The sequence below is a fragment of the Carlito syrichta genome, unplaced genomic scaffold (genome assembly GCF_000164805.1).
Source record: "Carlito syrichta isolate Samal-C Ts95f unplaced genomic scaffold, Tarsius_syrichta-2.0.1 Scaffold287711, whole genome shotgun sequence".
Lineage (NCBI taxonomy): Eukaryota > Metazoa > Chordata > Mammalia > Primates > Tarsiidae > Carlito > Carlito syrichta.
In genome coordinates, this window is record NW_007231807.1 from 216,005 (window position 1) to 239,512 (window position 23,508).

General features: G+C 33.9%; 1 protein-coding gene across 2 annotated transcripts in view; it reads right to left on the bottom strand.

The window, feature by feature from the left end:
* Positions 1–23,508, bottom strand: part of MYCBP2 (MYC binding protein 2, E3 ubiquitin protein ligase) — a 183,012-nt gene that overhangs the window by 94,024 nt on the left and 65,480 nt on the right. For both annotated transcript variants that reach the window (XM_021709917.1, XM_021709915.1), the window contains exons 27-32: positions 19,188–19,403; positions 14,722–14,777; positions 11,357–11,472; positions 7,871–7,968; positions 7,046–7,162; positions 6,291–6,431 (exon numbers count right to left, since the gene is read on the bottom strand). In XM_021709917.1, the coding sequence (XP_021565592.1) occupies positions 6,291–6,431; positions 7,046–7,162; positions 7,871–7,968; positions 11,357–11,472; positions 14,722–14,777; positions 19,188–19,403 (744 nt within the window). The remainder of the gene's footprint in view (positions 1–6,290; positions 6,432–7,045; positions 7,163–7,870; positions 7,969–11,356; positions 11,473–14,721; positions 14,778–19,187; positions 19,404–23,508) is intronic.

Consider the following 23,508-nt stretch of genomic DNA (forward strand, 5'->3'; position numbering starts at 1 on the left):
ATATGACTACAAGTAAATGTAAACCAAAACTACTACCAAATTCCCCAGTTAAAAATGGGTTGTGAATAAGGGATCTTTCTCTTTAGATAAAGTGAAAACATATTGCAAAGCATTTTAAAATGCTAATTTTTTAAGGAGGGAGTGGGAAACTGTCCCTATTGATTCATCCATGTACGGAAGAATTTGTAAAGTACCTGCTGAATAGTTTGTCTCCCTTACAGAGAATGGTGGTGCAGACCTTTTGACATAAAACAATATCAAGATTTTTTGTAGCATTTTCAATTTTTTAGCATAAGTTATTCTAGTAACATGAAAAGCAACATGAAAAGCAATTGTTAAAAGTGATGCAGGTAAAAAAGCAGCAATGGGGTAACTGACAATATTTACAGCTTATCTTTCTCTTTTAATTCAGTGTGCAAATTTACATGCTGTCGGAATCAAAGGCATGTATGATACTTTAAAGTGATGTAACTGCAAACCATGGTAATAAATTGCCAAAACCCCCCACCAATTTTGCATATGTTAATTATATGTAAATACAAATTAGAATTTTTTTCCTTTTGTTCTGCAGTTGTAGAATATTTTTGATTCACACTGGTTTCCTAAAAGATTATTTTCAAAATGCACTATCCTAATAAAATTCTGTTTATCAAGTATCAAAAATTAACCAAATAAAAATTTGTGGTTTAAAAATAAAATATACTTGAATAGACAGGTACAGTGTTACATGCCTACTTCCAGCTACTTGAGAGGCTGAGACAAGATGGTCACTTGAACACGGGAATCCGAGGCCAGCATGAGCAACATAGTGAGACCTCATCTCAAACACAAACACACACACACACACACACACACACACACACACACACGAATAATTTTCTTTTGAATATTTAGTCCAATGACATGAACATGCATAACAATATTAATTTCTCACTATTTAAATATGTCAGCCTTTATATTGTACAACTGCATAGAGTAATATGAGCACAATTTGTTTATGTGTGTGTGTCTGTATATATATACATACATATACATATACATATATACATATGTATATATATGTATATGTATATGTATGTATATGTATGTATATATATACACACAGACATATGCCATATATACAAAAATTGAAATCATCTTATTCTTAAATATCATTTTAAAGGCAGAAAAGTTCTGTCAAGAAAATTAGAAAAGTAAAGCACACTAGAAGCTTAACTAAATTAATGAACACAACATTGTAACTCTAAGCTGATAATATTTCAAGGGACAGAAGAGATCAAATAAGTGAATAATTATCACAGTAAAAATACATGACCAACCAACCATGCCAAATGCTCATGCAAACAAACAAAACAACTTCCATTGTGCTAGATAAGCACAGAGCTAAGAACTGCCATTTTTAATGCAAAAAAATAAAATAATTCAGGAATACTAAGCATAGCATAAACAAAATTATTATAGTACCATCTCTTAATCTCATTCTGTTCATGAAACTTTTTTTTTTTCTTGAGAAAGCAGGATTTATTGAGAGGACAAGAAAGCTCCCACAGTGGGAGGGGACCCGAGGCGGCTGCCCCTGTTTATGAAATTTTAACACTAAGCTAGAGATTGAAAAAAAACTGTCTTTAAACATCTAAGAACAGCATGCTGTATTAAGTAAAGACTTAATATTATTAAAATTAAAAATAGATTATGTATATATACACATATAAACCTACTAACAAAACAAAACCAAAAAACTGGGGATATATTAAGATGTGAATGCTAAGCATTATTGGGTTACCTAAATTGAAACTGGATTTAAAATTCAAGAAACACTGGCTGATATTACCAATTACCCTGGGTGATACTATAAGAGAGACCATCAAATGATACTTTCAATTCTTTCATCCCCCAAATTTTGGAAAATCAACAGATTTTCTATATGTGAACAACCATCAGCCTAAATAGGAAGTGATCTGCATAAATGCATGGAGTTGTCCAGAGACCCAAGTTGCTTCTGCAAGAATTTAGATTATATGGGTATCATAAAGACATCTTAGAATACTTCTATTGGTATAACACCTACTTTCTTTGATATAAACTTTCTCTTCCACCCAACTCTCTTCACAATGTTGACAGATCTTGTTTTTGACAAAGTACCCAAAGAACTAGGTGTATAAGTTTCAAATCACTAATGTCTCCTATCATAGAAGCAAACTTATCTTCCAAAAACTTAAGCTCTTCATTCTAGGCAGTCAAATGTCTCCCATGTCATGTGCATAAAAGTTTCCCTCTTTAAGCCGGGCTCGGTGGCTCAGCCTGTAATCCCGCGCGTCTTGGGAGGCTGAGGCAAGTGAATTGCCTGAGCCCGTGGATTCGAGACCTGCCTGGGCAACTTGGCGAGACCTCATCTCTACAATAAAAATAAAAAATCAGCCAGGCGTGGCAGCGCGCGCCTGTAGTTCCAGCTACTTGGAAGGCTGAGGTGGAAGGATCGCCGGAGCCCAGCGGGTCGAGGCTGTGGTGGCCAGGAGAGGCCACTGCACTCCAGTCTGGGCGACAGAGTGAGACTCCAACTCAAAAAAAAAAAAAAAAAGATTTCCCTCTTTATTTAACTTGCATCTTCCCTGATGTATAAAATATTGTACTGGTCATATTTGGTAGATTCCAAATCTTTAGAAATTTAATTTAAAATCAGTAAGTATTTATTTTCCAGGATGCCTTCTCAGACTGACTCACGTCCTCTTCAATACATATAGTGGCTTTCATCCTCATTCAACCCATAAGGTTATATGTAATCATAGTATAATTTGGCAATTTTAACCAAAGTAATATGACTTTTAGCTATATTTCCTTCATTCTGCTATAACTTTATTTATCCTTATCTCTCCTCTAGATTAAGGCATATGGAACATAAAAGCATGGGATTTGAAATCACATAAACCTGGGGTTCCAATACCAGATCCACTACTTTCTACTTGTGATCTTGTATGAGTGGGTCCTCAGTGAAAGGAAAATGATAATATATTTAACATCACAGCTCACCATGAGAATTAAGTGAAACAATTAAGGTAGGAAACATATGTGTGTTATGGAATTATTTTAAGCAGCATGGTCATACCAAATGCAAAGTACTAAAAGTAAGCATCAACAAATGCTGAAAACTTACTATAAGCAAAGTGCAATAATTTACTACTTAGGAAGAAACAAGTTTGAGTAAGGAATCCATAATGAGCCCTTACCTTTGAGGAACTTAAAAACAGAAATAGGTATACACATACAAATGAGCTGAAGGCAAGAAAAACTCAATAATCACAGGAAACTGCAAAAAGTAGTAAGCCCTTCCTATTTGGTAAAGACTAAGTGCCACCTGAGAAGGGAGAGATAAACCTAACTTTCCAGTATGTGTCTGCTTTCTACACCAAATCCTCTGCTTCATTCATAGAAACTATTTATCAGTTCACATATATAGCATAACTAACAACTTTGAACATTTGATTCTCTGTCTAGAAATTTCTTCAACTTTTTTTCCAACACCTCTTCAAATGTCACCTCCTAAGTAAAGTCATCCTACAACTTACTACAATGCAACTCAATTATCTGAATACAGTATTGTCTACCACATTATGTTGTGAGCACCCCACAAACAACTGCATCCCATCCTATTTATTTTTTGTGTCTACCCCCACCCGCCTCTCCACTCAATAGCTACTTCCCAGCTTGCACTTGATAGGAATTCAAATATTTTTTGAATGAGCAATTAACGAATTAAAGACATAGTATTATTGGGAAGTACAGAGAAAAAATCATCAACAGAAACCAAATTTTAAGTCTGGACAACTAATTAAAAATTAGAGAAAAAAACAGTTCTACATAATAGAAAATGAAAGCTTCACAAATATTCTTCATCTATTTAGCCCTTTCTCATCAATTTAACAATTATTTTTGAAAATATGCAGTCACAATATGAATGTCTAAAACTATTTAATCTCTAAATTAGAGCATTAAACACTAAAGCACTTAAATCACTCTTGAACTAAAAACACCAGTATCTCTTAACCAAGAAATGGTAGAACTATTGGTAGGGAGGCCAAAATTTAGCTAAAGCTTGTATTTGCAATGAACACAAGAATTCCAAAATATGAGTAAATAAGCAAGACAGTGAAAAGGCCTTTTAAAGCTTATTCTAAATTTAGCTATTTATGGTAATCCTATTTTTTCAATGGTTCATCATCAAATATTCAGTGTTCACATTTTAAACCTCTGCCCCCAATCTCCTCTATAGTTTGTTTGAACCTGGATCTAAATAAGGTACACATATTGATGTAAATATGAAATTGTTTTAAAAGAAAAGGTTGAAGAGGTAGATGTAAATATTGCTAAAGGTGACTTTTTGGTACTTTTGCATTCTTTTTAAGTTAGTGATGTTGATTTTTAATTATTTCTAATTTTATTTCAGATCTCCTAGGTTCCATTTTTTCTATTGAGTTGTGTTTTACAATTATCAGCTATGATTATAGTTGATTTACTCACAAACGGACTGAAGAAAGAAGGGAGAAAAAAAATGAAGTGCTTTTCCAGCAACATATGTACTAAGAGACACAAAGGAAGAAGTAGCAGATGCAATTATTTAGCTGTGTTATTTCCTTGAGGGGATGAAACTGAATCATTATTCCCTCTATGCCCAATCACATTTGACCCTGCAGAGTAAGGTACCCATAAGCAACTTATTGACTAAGAGGCTGACTCTAATCCCTACAGAAACAAACCTGGAAAACTGAGCCTGTTACTGCCTATGTGTAGGCCTATGCCAAGCTTCTGACTGTGTGGGTCCTCAGTTAACATTGTACTGAGGTAACTTTATACCAGATTTGTCTGGAGCCCTAGGCCAGTTAATTTTGTAACCTAGTACCATGTTTTATTAGGTACTTAAGAAAACTTTTCAAAATAAAACACACAAAAATTTAAATTGGTTAAAAAAAATACACAAAATGGTTGTTGGAGGTATCTCATTTAAAATACACTTTTCACAACCCTGAGAAATATTTGGTTACTATAATGAAAAATGGTTTCAAACTATCTTAGGTCAACTTTTTAGCCACAGATGATAAAAAACTATTATTTCTCTTCCAGTGTAGTCACTCTTTTTCCAGAGAGTCAAAATTATTTTTAATTGCAGGTATAAATCTGAGTAAAATTTAAGAAGATCTGATTCTTTAATGTAACGTTTATTATTTTAATTATAGATGTATCATTGTTCAGCTTCATCTCAGTAAAGCAGTAGGTCAACACTCTCCAAGTTTTCTTGATTATGTATCTACTGTCTATAAAATCTCCATTGTGCTATTATAAAACAAATACAAAAGAATCTAAAAAAGAATGAGATCAATAAATTTAAACAGAAGTTCCAATATTTTTTTCCACAAGGAATAATCTTACATAAATTACTGCATTGGAGAATACTATTATGGACAGTCAAGGAGAAAAACACAATATATTGAATGGTTTGATATAATAAGCAAACTTTATACATTGTTTAAGAAATGCAGCTGTTTAAAATACTAAGCTTTTTTAAAAATAAAATTTTACCACTGCTATTTGTTAGCACTGGGATAAGGAGCATGAACTTCTGAGAGTAGTGAAAAACAGAAAAATCATACTTTTCTGGTTAAATTATGCAAAAAGATATTGGGTTGCTATCATATTTTGTAATACAGCAATCATGTAAACATCGATTCTAACTCTATATTTATCAAAATGGCCCAAAAATGCTTTCAAAGACTGGGATTTACTCTCAACTAGTAATACAGCATCCCAAGTTTAAGAATCCATCTTATAGTACCATAATAACAACATAAGTCAAGAAAGAAAAGAATCAAGATTAGACAAAACACACAGAACTATTTTTAAAATGCCAACATAACATATATTTATACATGTTTTTCAGTGTATAATGATTCCAAGTTCAGACGTTTTAGTCTGGAATTCATTCCAAACAGTAGTATAAATTAAAAGAGGAGAAAAAAAATATATAACTACTCTTACCCTTAACCTCTTTGGAAGGATTTCAGCAGGCCTAGTTTTAATTTACTACCTCCTACCTGTAATGGATCCTGATAAGCCACTAAGGACTTAACCTTGCCAAACATTATTGTCACTACATAGAAGCCCTGAAAAATTCAAGTACTCATAAAGTGAAAATGTCTTAATTGTGGGTTACCTCAGAACTGAAAAGCCTTAATTAAAGAAAGTCCTGTAATAAGAACAGAGTATATCTATAGTGCTTTTTAAAACCACCTTTCACTTACGTCAACAGGGACCAGAAGGCTCTTGCCAAGATGTTGATTAAAAGACAGGCACCAGGCTTCAGTATAACCATTCATGTTAGGAACATACTTCTTTATTGTCTCATCATTCAGTCTCAGCCACACACCATCATCATTGTGGATCTAAGGGAAAAAACCAAAGGAAACAAACCAGGCCCTCCTGTAACTACTATGAGGCTAGCAAGGTTTGAAAGGCTTTAATGCAGGCAAATAATGGCAGATATGGAGATTAAGCATCTAGTTTTTACAGAAAGTAAGTATGAGAAAACCTCTAGGGGAACAAAGCAGAAAGGAATGCTAACACAATATAATTCATATGGTGAGATTATAAAATCTTCCCCTATAAATATTTTAATAACCAGAAGTTACTTGGTTGTACTACTAGAAAGGTATATTATCCAAAGTTAAAGCAGTACAAGAAACACATTTTAAAACAAACAATGTTTTGAAAATTCATGAAAAACTATACCCATGTTCCGTGAATACTTATATAGGTTCTGAATACTATGTTGAACACTTTTACTGTTCTTTTCATGTCCATCATATATATATTTTTTATGATAAAATAAATGAAATGTTTGAAACTCAATGAACTTATTCTGTAAAATAATATTCAAAATATGTCCCAAGTTGCTTAAAACATATTCTAACAGACAATCTAGTAAACTTATTACTGTGTAAACAACGTAAAAAGTTTCTGTCCAAAATTTATTACCAAGGGTTTCTTCATCAATTACCTCATCAATAAAAGTGATAGTTCCATTAACTTTTACTATGCCTATCTGCTCACTCTGGAGGGAAGGATGGCTTCGGATGCGGAGCCCTGCACTGTCCTTGGCCACAAATTTTCGAACCTGAGAAAGGTAAAGATACTCAGTGAGACAGGAAAAACATGAAATAAAGAACTTAAAAGTACCAAGGAATAAAACTAAACAGATTTGAAATTACCAAAATTCTGACAAAGTTTCCAAAATTATTTGTAGGCTTTTCTTTGCAAATAACAGTAGTTTATAACTACAATAACAAGAGAACGTTTTAAGTATTGACAAGTACTGCTGAAAAAAACTTAGAAAATTATTATATATGTTTATAATTTCCTTTCTAAATTTTGAAGACATATGCTAAAAAATATGAAATCCACTTTTTCCTTTTAGAAAAATATGATATAAATTCCATGACAGTTTCATTTTATAACAGGCAGCTTACCAAAATGCCTGTACTTACTCTTTAGATTTTAGAAATTAATTTTTCTTTTAACAGTACAGGATATATTCACCTTGCAAACTTTACACTTAACTTCAGTAGTATTTTTGTTAATTGTAAACATTCAACAGCAGGAAGCTTACGTCTACAAATTACTACAACATCACACAAGGAAGCAAAAAAAGGTTGTATAATTTAGAAATAATAAAATGATCATGAATGACTCTCTGAATTTATTCAAGGATATTTAGAATTCAAATACTGAAATAAAGCGAAATATTAGGTTTTTAATGGCTAAGCATCAATGAAAAAATTTTTATATCTGAATGATTTAGGTTCTGATTTCATTCTACCCTAACCTTATTTGGCTGTGGTTCTGTCTTTGGTTTGACCAGCTGAGTTCCTGGTGGTATCATCCCTTTTGGTGGGTCTTTTACTTTTACTTCTAGGCCAGCATCTGTCAGAAAAAGAAGGGAACTATAAAATTCAAGGATAAAAGAGAGCGGGGATTCTTAAACTTTACCTTATAAACATTCACAGGCTATTTTAAACAATTAAAACAAACATCTAATATCTAACCTTTCAAAGTTACTGATATTTAACAGGATAAAAAAGAGAAATATTTTTTAAATGACCCTGAGATTCTAAAGAGATGTTTCAGAATCTCAAGGGGAAAAAAGAGCTCCCATTTTTTAACTAGAATGTATGAAATGATACTGAAAAAAAATAAAAAGAAACCCTTGTGTGAGTAAATTTTTTTCAATTTTATTTTATTTTAAAGATGTGGGGTACAATTCAGCGTTAGGTATACAAATGTTCATTACGCAGGTACCCTTGTTGATAAGGTGTTCTCCTCCCTCCCCTGGCAATTTCTCTCAACTGCCAATCCCATCCCTCCCCTGGCAGTTTACCACTACCGCCAATCCTTTTCTATAGTACTATGACAATTGTTCAATGTCTGCTTATGAGTGAGAACATATGGTACTCTGTTCTTTGTTTCTGTGATAGATCACTGAGTATGATCGACCCTAAATCCATACAAGTTGCTGCAAAGTCCATATGTTTGTCCTTTATGGCTGCATAATATTCCATTGTGTATATGTACCACATTTTTTTTATCCAGTCCAGCTTCGATGGGCAGATGGTTGGTTCCATGTTTTTGCTACTGTGAATAGAGCTTCAAACATACGTGTGCAGGTATCTTTTTTGCAGAATGATTTGAGTTCCTCAGCATACCATTCATGATCTATACCGGTCATCTCAATGACTGACAGGCAGTATAGCACGGTTGTTAAAAGCTGAGGTTCTCATAGTAAACTGCCTTGGATGTTCCCACATCGGTCCCTAATTGTTTGATTGTCTGTGCTTCAATTTTTCATCTATAAAATGTAAAGAGTAAAAGCACCCAACTCACTGAGAAGTTGTGAGGACTAAATGATTTTAAATATATAAGTGTAGAACAAAGTGCTCAAGTAATCCTCTCATCTCAACCTCCCAAAGTGCTGGGATTACAGGTGTGAGCTATCATGCCTAGTCTCCATTATTTTTAGAAAGAAAAAAATCTTCACAGTGTGATTCTTGACTACCTTCACTTTTGAATTCCTTCTTAATTTGTATCTCTTGTGTCTCACTACTGATAGTCTACTTCATAATGATTTTTGTTTGCCGGTTTTATCACGGCAGTTCTCAATAAATTGTCAACATTGACAGGAATTACCTTACTTAGACAATAGTTTGCTCAGAACTAAAAAAAAACAAAATGTTTGCTGAACTAAAGGCTTTATGGATATGCTATGGACAAAGGGCTCTGGTACAGATGAATTTGATATATCTGATGCTGTAGTTATGTTAATGTGTAAGAATATACAGTTATATAAATGTAAAGTACCTCTTTACCTCCACTGCCAAAACTAACTACTTAAAAGCAGGGCTCCCAAAGGGTATCTGGTGAAATATTAATCAGTAATACTTCTGTCTCCACAATGTCTTTCCCTTTCCCACATGTAAGGCATCCCATGATAATGATTAAACAAAGTTAGACAAGGTTCTTAATTTCAGAATTTCTCAGAATCCTTAATATGTCGATTTAGATTATATAAATGTCTCAAGTCAGACTATAAAATACAGTTTGAGCATCTCTGATCTGAAAATCTGAAATCCAAATGTTCCAAAATTCAAAATTTTTTGAGCACTGACATGATACTCAAAAGAAATGTTCACTGGAGAATTTTGAATTTTGGATTCTTGAATTAGGGATGTTCAATCAGTAAGTATAATACAAATATTCCAAAATCCAAAAAACACTGAAATTGAGGCTACTTCTGGTCCCAAGCATTTAAGGAATGCTAGACCCAAACCAGGTTTTTTAAATATATCTAATCACAGAAACCCTTTTTCTTGAGGAACATTAAGAAGAATAGTTACAGGAAATTCACATCAATGAACACTAGAGTCTCATTCAACTATTAGCCTATCATACAGGTAGTTTAAAAGTAAGGCAAAGGAAAAGCAATATGTTTTTCAAAGTTAATGGTTACAATGCTTAATTTTATGTGTACGCCTGACTGGATAAAGGAATATCTAGATACCTAGTAAAGTATCATTTTGGGGCCTGTGAGGTGTTTCCAGAGGAGACTGGCAAATGAATCTGAGTGGACTAAGTGGGGAAGATGTGCCTTCAATGGGGACAGACACCACAAAGTCAGCTGGGGATCTGGAGGAAAACAGAGGAATGGTAAATATGTCTACCTATCTTCTGGAGCTGGGTTACACTATTCCTCATCTGTACTTGAACATTAGAACACCAAGTTCCCTGGCCTTTAGACTCCAGGACTTATATCAGTGGCCACTAAGATTCTCAGGCCCTTGGCCTCGGACTGAGAGTTATACTACCTGCTTCTCTGATTCTGAAGGCACTGGCATCCCAGTGTCCCAGTTTGCAGATGGCCTTCTTTGCTTTCAAAATTGTGTGAGTCAATTTCCCTAATAAATCCCTTCTTATATATCTATAAAGTCATGTGTCACTCAAGGACAGGATTTATATTCTTGGAAGTGTGCATCAGGTGATTCCATCATTGTGCAAACATTATGGAATGTACATACACAAACCTAGATGGTACAGCCCACTACCCATCTAGGCTAGATGGTACAGACTATTTCTCTTAGGCTACAAACCTGTATAGCATGTTACTGTACTGAATACTGCAGGAAACTGCAACACAATGTTAAATGTTTATGTATCTAAACATATCTAAGCATAGACAAAGAACGGTAAAAATATGGTATTATAATTTTATGGGACCACTATCATATGAATATGATAGTGCTATTTTTCACTGGCCAAAACGGTGTTATGAAGTACATCATGTGTATATATATATCCTGTTGGTTCTGTCTCTTTGGAGAACCCTGACTAACACAGTATATAAAGAAAATTCATTCATTCACCTATATTTACTGAGCAACCATTGTGTGTCAGGTACTGAGCTACACTGAAAGATCCAAACATGATGAAATGGTTTCAGCTCACAGCCAGGAGATATAGACATATCACAAGGGGAAGACAGTATGCACAGGGCAACACAGCAGCATGGAGGGGATTACATCTGACTGGTCACATCAGGGAATGAAGGAAAGAAGTCACAAGAGTTACAATGCCTGAGCAGACGTCGTGAATTATTATACAATATTAGAATCTTACTCACTGTGAATGAGAAAACAAAGCCCCAAATAAATTATGAAAACTGTCCATAGATATGACACAAGTTAAAGGGAAAAAGCTAGAACAGAGATGATTTTGATTCCAGTTCTTTGAAATAAGCAACTCATAGCTTTAAAAACAATACCTATTTCAATGCCATCAATGGTAACATGAATAGTATAAAGTCCAATAGCCCCTGGAGTCCAATTTGCACAATAAGTTCCATCATTATTGACACGAATCAGCATATTCTCACTGGGTCTGAAAATAAGTAAAATAGATATTGAAAATTTTACTTTCGGTTAAACAGCTAATATAATTACAGTAGCAAACATTTTATTTCTGCTTGTATTATCTTACTGCCTGGCAATTCTACTGTCCTGACATAGTATGTTTTCCTACTCTCCAAAACGACTGAATTCACTCCTTTCTTACCTCAAACCTCCATCACCCCCTTTCCTCACTATCAGCTGATCAGGACCTCACCTCTTTCTTTAGTGAAAAAATAAGCAATTAGACTTAACATTAAAGTTGCAAACAGATTAATAAATCTACTTTTCCCTGCCTTCTCTCATACACAATGCAAGAAGTGACCTGGATCGTATACACAGCCAGACCCTCTTCTTGTGTTATGGATCTTATTTCCTTAACACTTCCATGATGTAAGCATTGAGCATCTCTCATGTATCATCAATTACTCTCATTTTTCTAACATTAGCATACAAACAAACTTGAGAATCTCCTATCTTAATTAATATTTCCCCTTGATAGTATAGTCTTCTCTACCATGGTCTTATATCTCTTCTCCCATTTATACCAAAATTTATCTAAACAATTGACTATAACCACCCTAACCATAATCTCATTTCTACTTCTGATCCACAATTTATCCTAACTAGGCTTATGCTTCCAATACTTCATTATAATTACTGATGTCAAAGTCAACAATGACCACCATGTCCCCAAATCCAATGGTCATTTCTTCATCCTCAGCAATCTCTCAGCAGCATTTGATAGCTAACAACTCTTACTTTCCTTCTTTTTGCTTCTGCGACATTTTCCTTGTTTTTTCTTATCTCGCTGGACATTCTTTCTCAGTGTGTTGTTGCCTTCCCTCTTCTGACTACCCTTTAACCCTTTAACTTAAGGAATGTCCCAGGAGACGAGGTCTTACTATGTTGCCCAGGCTGGTCTTGAACTCCCGGGCTCAAGCAGTCCGCCCATGTTGGTCTCCCAAAGTACTGGGATTAAAGCATAAATCACCACACCCGGCCTATGCCACCAGTCTAGCTGATTCATTCATTCCTCAGTTTTAAATACCATCTCTTTATAAATGACTCCTAAATTTATCTTTCCCCTGAGTTTCAAACTGTTATTTCCAGTTGCTTAGTTGGCATCTTTACTTAAATAACTAAGTGGTATCTTGGCATCTCAATTTTAACATGTGTTCAAAGAAAAATTCTTATTTTCAACATTCCCTACACATGTTACAAAACTAAACAGGCAAAAAATACCTGCTCATTCCTCATACTTCTTGATTCTCACAAAAATCATGACAATCTATACCAGAGTCAGTAAACATTTTTGTAATGATAGTCTAGTATATTTTACCAAAGAGTCTTTTACACAACCACTTAACTCTACCATTGCAGTGCAAAAGCAGTCACAGACAATACATAAACTAATGAGCAAGGCTGTGCTCTAACAAAATTTTATTTGTAAACATAGACACCAGGCAAGATTTGGTCAGCAGGCCAAAGCTGGCAAACTCTTGATCTATGTAGCTACTGTAGCAAAAAATAATCTATGATCATTCTTGATTCCTTACTTTCCTTCACCTCCTATTTCCATCCTAGCAACAAAGCCTGTTTTGCCTTCTAATAATCCCTAAATCCATCCACATCTCTACATTTCCAATGCCAACACCCTTCCACCCCTAGTCCAAGCCACCTAATAGTCTCTAACTCATCTATGTTTCTATTCTTGCTCCCTTATAGTTCATTCTTCAGAGAGTAGCCAAAATGATCTTTTAAAAATGATAAAGCAGACTGTTACTTTCTGCTTAAAATCTTCCAAATAAACTTGTTTAAAGGAAACTCAAACGCCTTAACATAGCCTGCCAAGTCCCTAAAGTAACAAGGACCTTGCCTAGCTCTCTAACCTCATCTTCGACCATCTTCCCTCTTGCTCACTGTTCTCCAGCCCCATTTTCATTCTGTTCCTCAAAGACATCAAGCTCCATCCACCATTTGTTCTCTCTACCTAGAATGAACTTCCCCAAATCTTTACATGGCCAACTACCACCCAGCTCTCTACTCAAGTAACACTTTTTCAAATAGGCCTCTCCTGTAATCCAGTACTTTAGCCATCTGCCTCATCCCTGTCACTATCTATCGAATAGCTTTATTTATTACTATTATTTTTTCTTCTCATTTACAGTTTGTTTCTCTCCAGGAAAGTAAATGCTACAAGAATGAGCACCATTGTGCTCTTGTTCATAAATGCATCTCAGGGTCTGTAACGGTGCCTTTCACGTAACAAATGCTTAATCATGTTTGCTTAGTGAATAAATTTATTTAGACAATAGGTATAAAATGCCCTATGTATATGAAAACCTATTTGCTAGCAAATGGTCAATATGTTCTTGTTTAACATGGTATAAATGTATATTGTTCATAACTATTTTATAAAAATTTGTGATGAGGTATAAATTTTAAAAATATAATTAAGCCACAGACAAAATGCTACTTTCCTATTCCCAAAGACACATTCTCAAAACTTTGCTATGTTGATAGAAAACTTTCTAGATAGTACGTCACAACTCTACTTTGCATATATGTCAGGATAAAGTCAAAGTAATCTGTTAATTTCTAATTAAGTCATATGACGTGATACGACGAAGTTTACAAATGATTCTGTTTTCTCAGATTCACTTTAGGTTTTTTTCTAAATTCTATAGCGGTAATCTATCTAAAGCATAATGCAACTAATTATTTTTTTCAACTGTATGTTTTAAAAAGTATTTCTCCTAACAAATAAAACGCTAACCAAAAAAACTGCTTAAATCTGGAGTTAACAGATTACTCATGGGCTGAAAAATTAAGACATTATAATCAAATAAAAGCACACCACACAGTGAAATCTCTCCACAACTCACAGTGAAATCTCTCCACAACTCACTAAGGAGAGAAAAAAAAATTTTTTAATACCAACAAAAAAATCAAAACCCAAGCTAATTAACCCTAAAAAAGCCAATTTATACATTTTTAGATACTAAGCATTCTTTCTCTAGTACCTTAGTATACTGTAACATACTGGCATTATTACAGTTGACTATAAATACGTGCTACCTGCAAATCTATACATTATTATATGTAAGAAGTCTCTACTGGAAATTTTAAAAATATATAAAATATTTATTTATTGAAAATAAAGTCATAATGCAGCATGATTACAGTTGCAAGCAGTTGATACCACGTTTTGGCCGTGCTTTGAGAAAATGATTCTTACCTCTTAGGAGTTGGTGATGCAAAACGCAGTTCTTCAAATGAATAATTTTCATAAACCTTTAAGACAGAGACCAGAAACAACTTAAAATCATTACAAACATTCTCAATTAATGAACAATAAAATATTCAATAAACAGTGCTCAGATAGCTGGTTATCCAGGTAGGAGAAAAATAAAAACTCAATTACCTATATCAGACCGTTTACAAAAAGTAAATTCTAGGTGTATTAAAGATCCCAAAAGTAAAGAAACAAAACTTTAAAAAAGAGTAGAAGGAAAAAAATAATATAACACCTTCTAAATATATTAACATTTTAAATTTATCTAAAACAAAGAAACTATAAAGATAGCCTCTACCCGGTAGGAGATTTGTAACTCATATAACCCCAAGGGAGTATGCATCCTTATTGTATAAGGAAAGAACTAATCCATACAATAGAGAGAAACAACACACACAAAAAAAATGAGAATAAAGAAGATTCAATGAAGAAGAAATCTGAAAGGTCAAACACTAGAAGAGTTATTCAATTAAACTGGGCATCAAGTAATGCAAATTAAAACAACAAAATAAATCATATCATAGTTATTAAACTGTTGGTAAGAATCAAGTGTAGCAACTGGTACTTTCATATATTACTCATGGGAGGGTACACTTTGGCAGTATTTAATGTAGGTGAAGATGTACACGCCTTACAGTCTAGCATCTCCACTTCTAGGAAAATATCTCAGAGAAACTAGTTCATGTGCAAAAGGAGACAAATACAAGGATGTTTATTTCAATACAGTTATTTGTTTAAAGTTCATTAATGGGAGAATGGACAGATTATGGAACAGTAACCCAAAGGAATACTTTAAGCCAGTTAATATGAATGAACTAACAAGGTACATGGCTAAACTTCTAAAACAATGTTGAGCAAAAAAACTGAGAAAATAATATGCATAATACAAACTTTTGGAAACTATACTGAACAATTCTAAATATCTTGTTTATGGATAAGTCTGTATTCAATAGAAGTATGAAAATATATTTGGGGCTGAGAACCATTACACTCAGGATAGTGGATACCTCTAAGGAAAGGTGGGCATGGGTCTGGGAAGGGATTACAGTCTTCAACTGTACCTGCAACAATCTGTTTTTTTAAATAAAAAAAACCAAAAAGATCTGAAACAATTACGGTAAACAATAAAGACAAAAATGGGCTGTAGGTACATGAAACTTGGTACATTCTTCCCAATACTTTCATTTCACTATAACATTACCAAGTTAAGCATTATTTTTCACAGTTCAGGTCAAGATCTCCAACTGTTCATCCGCTTGCAACTTTTCCTATTTTTATAGTAAAGAGAAGCACATTCACAAGCACTTTCTTTCTCTCCATCCTTTCTGTTTACATCAAGGTGATTCAGAAATGATCTAACTACCTTTACCTACTCATAAGTTACACATGAGAAAAATGCAAGTTCAGTTCCTTAGCCATGCAAAGTATTAAAAGCAGGAATACCCCAAGTTTCTAGACTCCCAGTACAATGTATTTTCCACTCCATCACTTTCCCTCAATTACATATTATCACACTGAATAACAAAAGAAGTGACCATATTTCACTTTTCCATTCTCCACAATAGTTGGCTCACTCCTGGGCAGGCACATAATATCTATGAATGGTTGATAAAAGAATATCTGCTTTCCTGGAGCATGAATTAACACCTCAAAGAGACAGTTTGGGAATAGCTTTGTACACCTGTTCTAAGCCCGGGTCACTAAGAACATTCTTGAAATACTACATTCAGTTGTGGTAACTAGATTTTTAAAAAATTATACAAATTGAAGTATTTTCATATGAAACTAAAAGAATGATTAGGGAAGTAAGGAGACCAGAAATTAAGCTCCTTAAATGTATGTTGAAATGAAGAAGAATGTTTAGCTTTGAATTCTTTAATAGCCAGTGGACAATTCATCTAAAACTCTAACTTGTCAGTTCCCTTATTTTTTACCCAAATAACTTTAATTTCAACTTTATTTCAGCCACTCACACTATAAGTCAGATAACTGTGACATTGCTTAGAACTGTTCCATCTCCAAAATCAAAATACAATGGCCTGTTTTCTACCTTAATAACTCCTACTTTACCTATCCTGACTTCTAAGTTCCTCTTACCTCCTTGACTTTCTCTCTCTGAATCCTCTTTCTTTCCAAACCAACTGAGGCTCCAGTGTCCTCTCTTTAACGACCACATGCTCATCTCCCTTGTTTCATTGTTTTTTTGAATTACCTGGGAAAATTTCAATGCTAGATCAACCCAAATGATTATTTTTAAAATTCATGTTCATATGACTCATACAGCTATTGACATATGATCTTCAATTTCAACTAATTTCTGATCAGCTCTTTTTTTCCACCTCTACAGTAACTATTCCATTTTCCCCCTTTGTTGCAAAATCTTGACCCTAAGATCTATCACTTCCATAAAATACATAATTACTATTTTAAATAATTCCTTTGGCTGCAAAACCTAAAAATTTATTAGCATCTGAGTTAAACTTTCTTTTCCCTCTCCTAGCAGAATGAAACAAGCACTACTCCTATTTTAGGCCAATCCGATGACCTAAGTCCTAGATGCCATTTTTATCTCTTAGAGCATCTTTAGTGGTTCCTTTCTCATAGTTGTCTTCTAGTCGGTATTCAAACATGTTTTTCTATGTAGACTCTAAACTCCAAAGCTTTCACTCACCTCCACCTCCTCCAGTTCTTTCTATAGCCAAAGGCCTGGATCAACTTACTAACACTTACTTCAGCTATTTTCTTATCTATGTCTCATCTCTTTAGCTAGTATTCTTACCAATATGGGTTTTTGCCCCCATTTCCTTTTACTGCTCTTGTAAATCAATGTATCTCAAAGTATAGACTTTGAATCTGAATCACCTTGCTTGTTTATTTTAAAAGCAAATTCCTGAATTTCTCTCCAACCCCAATAAATCTAAATCTTTGGATGGTTGAAAAATCTTCTTATTTAATTAAGTGCTCCAGACAATTCTGAAGTAAACAGAAATCTGAGAATCACTGACACTGGTGTTTCTAAGGATCCTGTCCTGGAACTTCTCTCTTCATTTGCACAGAAGATATCATCTATTCCCATGACCTCATAAGTAATCTAAGTGTTAATGATTCCCAAATCCTTTCCTTGGGGTCAGGCTGAGATCACTCGGGTCTGTACATCTAACTTCCTTTTATACATCTTCACATGGATATTTCAGCATTTTAGATAAAACTCATCTCATTCAAAATGGAATCTATTGACCTTCTCAACCAAAACTTGCTCCTCCTCATGATCAATCTGACTACTCAGGCTCAAAATGGAAACTTCATCTTTTATTTCCTATCTTTTATCTCTTTATCCCATCCCCTAGCCACCAACTCCTATTGATTCTACATCTTAAATATCACTTAAATCTATTATGATTGACGACGCAATAGTCCAAGTGATCAACATAGCTCAACAAGATTAAGTCATTAATTTCCAAAAAAAAACTGAATGCAAGCTATATTTCTTAATCATCTGTCCAACTACATTTCTCCATATTCCACCAAGATCTTTATGAAATACAAATCTAATCATGACATTCTGCCCAAAAGCCTTCAATTGCTTATCAGTGCTCTCTGAAAATGCCACAATTATCAACTTCAGCTTCAAGTAATGACCACTTTGATAATTAAGACTAACACTGCCTCTAAAGATAACTTAAATATCTTTAAGTCAAATATTATTTAAATCTGATTAAATAAATTGGAGAGTTAAAAAGCACAAAGAAGTAGGAAACTGGCTGGGCTCGGTGTCTCAGTCTGTAATCCCAGCACTTTGGGAGGCCAAGGCAAGTGGACTGCCTGAGCACATGGGTTCAAGACAAGCCCAGGAAACTTGGCAAGACCTTGTTTCTAAAATAAATAAAAAATTAGCTGGATGTGGTAGCATGCACCTGCAGTTCCCCGGAGCCCAGCAGGTTGACACAGGGGTGGCTGTGGATTGCCATTGCACTCCAGCCTGGGTTACAGAGTGAGACTCCACCTCAAAAACAAAAAAGGGATAGGAAACCTAAAGAGATGCACCTAGCCTTTGGGAGAACCCCCAAATTGAAGGTAGCCTGGGTAAACCCTAAAGAGCTACACCTTAGCAGTAACAGTAAATTGCAAATAGACAAATATTTTTGCAGGAAATGAAACCCAGCCTAAACCACCGCAATCTGACCGGATTAACCAACTTATAATTGGCAATCTTCTCTAGTCAGCTGCCAAAAACCAATGAAAATCTTCTCTGAAGGAAGCTAGCATTATCTTATAAGTGTTACTGCAAGTTTAACATCTACCAACAGCTGTTTAGATCTGTAATTTTGTGTCTGCATTGAAATCACTGAAATTTTTTAAAATGAATAAATGTTGAAAACTAAAATTCTCCGATAAGTAAAATAAATTACCTTCATCATTGTTATGGCAATATATCGAGCCTCTTTCACTATCATTGGTTCATATGAAACATCCAGCTTTGGTGATGCCAGCCCACCAAAAGTCATGTCAGTATTAGCAGATGTAGCTGTTACTGCAGGACTGCCAGGAATCCTTTGAGATTTCTTTACTTGATCTTGTTGTAAAGATGTTTTTTTCTGAGAAACAGGGACAGCTTTCACTTCCACCTAACAATGTTGTTATAAAAACCAAATACTATTATTACATAATTGTCCTTGATGATAAGAAACACCTTACAATTATAAACTCACAATTATATAAACTTTATGTTAGCATTGGTCTATTCTCAGCATTCCCTTCAAAGGCTTATTTAATGGAGCCTTATCACAGTATAAAACAGAGGGCTCATTTATGGGTAAAAATAACCAGAGGTATCAAAACATAAAACATAAAGAAATGCCACCATTAAAAAATCACAGGAAAGGATAATAGAATAAATCCTCATTGAATTCTTGCAAGGACTCCCATTAAATTATTTTAGCAGGTAATTTGAGTATTAATACTTTCCCACAATCTCGGCATATTTTAAAGCACTAATCTCAATTTCAGCTGCACTGTTCTGCAGAAGAAAATGCACTCCATTGATGTAAGTTTTAAAAATTAACACATTATAAAACAAATTTAGACCTATAATTTAAAGATGTTTCTTTACACTGCTGAAAAAAGAACATTACTAGACAGCTCTGTCACCAATATAAGTCATTTGATTTAAGCAGTCTAATTAAACTTTCCAACTCAATTTCTTCAACAATAAAATATCTTTCATCTACTTACTCTAGTGTATAGATGCAAATAACAGATTTGTTAAGGCATGTTCAATATTGAAAATATAAATTGTCCAAAAGTTTAAGAAATATTTTCCAGGAATTATAACAAAATACTTGTTCTGTTGTTGCTTGTTTGATAATGCATTGGCAGAAAGAAAACTCTGACTCCTAGGCAACTACAAATTTACAATTTGAATGACACTTTAGCTTTTCATCAGGTATCATCATTCTGAACTTCACTTAAAGCCTCTGCTGTTCCTTATAGATACTACTTTTGTGGTTGTCAAGAACAGGTAACTCAACAATAGGAATGTCCCAGAAACAGCAGCATAAATGAAGATAATAGCATTATTTTATTAAGAGATCTCAGAACCGCAGAATGTCTTTAATGTTTATCGTTCTTCAATTAATTTCAGTTGTTATTGTTCTTACAAATAATGCCATTCAATGGAATCAGTAGTTTGAGACTTTCACTATCTACGTAAAGTGCAGCTGACAAATATGTTCCAGTAAGTTATTGTCAGCTGAGGTAACCAGAGATCAGTATTTGAACTGACATATGCCATAGAAATATTCAAAACCTATTATTATACTTGAAAAGTCATTTAAATGTATATGGTAAAATTCTTCAGCTCATATACATCCACCATCATTAAAAGCTTTAAAATTTAAATGTAATTTTTAAAAGCAAATGCTTTCCAATTTTAAGACATGTGATTTTAAATTATTGACACTATTTTTTTATTTTTGAGTTGGAGTCTCTCACTCCATTGCCCAGGCTGTAGTACAGTGGCACGCTCACGGCAACTCCAGCGCTGATTTGCTGGGCTCGGGCGATCCTTCTGCCTCAGTCTTCCAAGCAGTCAGAATTACAGGTGTGTGCTACAACACCCAGCTAATTTTTTGATTTTTTGTGGAGATGAGGTCTCACCAAATTGCTCGGGTTGGTCCCGAACCCGTGGGCTCAGGCAATCCTCTCGATCCTCAGCCTTGCAAAATTCTGGGATTACAGGCTGGAGTCACTGTGCCCAGCCAACACTATTTTTTAATTTTAAATATATGGGATACAATTCAGGGCTAGGTATACAAATGTTCATTATGCAGGCACCCTTGTTGATGAGGTGTGCCCACCAGGCCCAACGACCCTCCCCACCACTCAATCCGGCAGTTTCCCACTACTGCCAACCCCTTTCTTATAGTATTAGGATAGTTGTTCAAGGTCCGCTTATGACTGAGAACATGTGATACTTGGTTCTTTGTTTCTGTGATAGATCACTAAGTATTATTGCCTCTAAGTCCATCCAAGTTGCTGCGAAGTTCATAATTTTGTTATAGACACTATTTTTTTTATAAAAAGTAGTTTAACATAAGCTTTCTCTAAACAACTATATTTACCCTAAGTAAATTAGCAGTAGAGGTATACTTGTCTATGGACCATAAATTTTATGCTTTAAAATACTGAGACATTAAGGAATAATAAACATTCTGCAGTCTTATATTAAACTGTGCTGCTTTCAAAAAATTTTTTATTATTCTTTTATTTTCCATGTGATTTTCTCTAGTCATTAAATTTCCTTGAAATAATCATTTTATAAGTAAAAAATTAGAACAATAACACTTGCTAAATTAAAAAGCATTTTGGAACTCACTACCAACTTTTGTGTTTCAAATCATTAGCTATTAATACACAAAGATTTTAACAATTTTTGAGCAGTCTAGTATGCTCCCCAAGACCTCACATGCTATCAGAATGAAAGTAAAATAGGTTAAATTCATTTTGTTTCCACCTAATATGATGATATTAATACCTTAAACATAATCAAAGCTATAAATCACTTCTAAACAGTATTTAGAGGAGTTTTCTAGATAAATTTCTAAAATAAAGATAAATCTGATATGGATTTTGAGTACTGAGTTTCAGGCAAAGAAGGATACAAAGTAGGAAAAAGAAGGGGAGAGAGAGGTAAAAAGGAGAGGAGAGTAAGAAAGTAAAGAAAGATCCATTGTGTGGTTAAAAAAGGAACCCAAATAGGAAAACAAAGAAAGATAAAGCAGCAAATCTGGCTTTACAACCCAGACACCAAAATAGAGACAACAAATGGTGCAAAGGAGAAAACATAAGAAAACTTCTTTAGAAATGCTATAACCATAATAGTATTAACATTAAAAAATGTCAATGTTAAGCTAACCTGGAAAATAGTTTACAATGTTGTCATATGAATAAGAATTTAATCTTGTTGGTTTAAAGAATGAATTTGACAACTCACTCCATACACTTAAGTAAGAAATTCATCAGTGAATACACAAACCCTTCAATATCTTAATGTGTATTGCACAGTGATGAAAATTCAGTCCTTGGGTAGTCTTTTTGTTTTTCCATCACTATCAGGATTACTTTATTCTCTATTTAGTTTTTTTCCTATTAATTTGTGATACTTTTTACATTTCATAGGATAATTCAGAGTGGGCATGAAATCAATTTGTGTAATGACTTGCCTTAAAAAATAAAATAGATGAGAAAATATGAGAGTATAGCATATTGTGTGTGTGTATATATGTGTTTAAGGATACTGTATGTAAATATTCTTCCATCATATACCATATTTGTATGTTTGGGTCATTATACAAATCATGTCAAAAATGTGAAAGACGCTGCTAAAGACTGATTTTTACTTAGTATCAAGGTCAAATACTTTTTCATACAGAATTATTTACTGGCCTTAAGTCACGTGAGCAATGTGCTCTTTTTACTGAATCAGGTATGAAGTTATACTGGCATTGTGCTTCTTCATGCTATAAATTTTAAAAATGCATGAAGTCATTGAAATAATTCTACTGAAAGTAATATTGAGGTAAAATTAGCTACTCTGTGAGCAAAAAGGATTTTGTAGCATAATCAACTCTCAACTTCAAACAACCAAATCATTCTGTAATATAACTATGAAGGGAGAGAGGGCTAAGGACTGCCTATACACATTTTCATTCAATATCAATCTTTTTTCAGAAATAAAAGTTTTAAGTTAGATATTTACCTTAACAGATATCACAAAGGACTTAATTATATGTAATACAATATGCTCTAAAACACCACTATTAATTAATGTCTCAGGTAAGAGGCAGTCAGAGAACTCTATACGCATCAATATAGTACACAACTATTTCCATTCCTCATTTTTTTACAATCTAAACTCCCATGTTTCTAACTTATTTAATAAGTATCAATACAAGTTTGAAAATATGGTTTCAATAATATCAAACACAGAATGTTCTTGAGTCTTTTAAAAAACATATACAAAATTTTAAATATATTCTTTCATGCATGTACTCTATTATTAGGTATCGAGGGCCTTCCTTCTATGTGCCTAGTACTCTTTATATGGACTATTTCTTATTTTTCCTTCGAATCATCACAGCGTGTAGCAAAATGTAAAAAACAAACAAAAAACACATATAACTTGGAAATGTGGGACTAACAAGTCATTTAAACAATTTTCAGTGTCCTCCA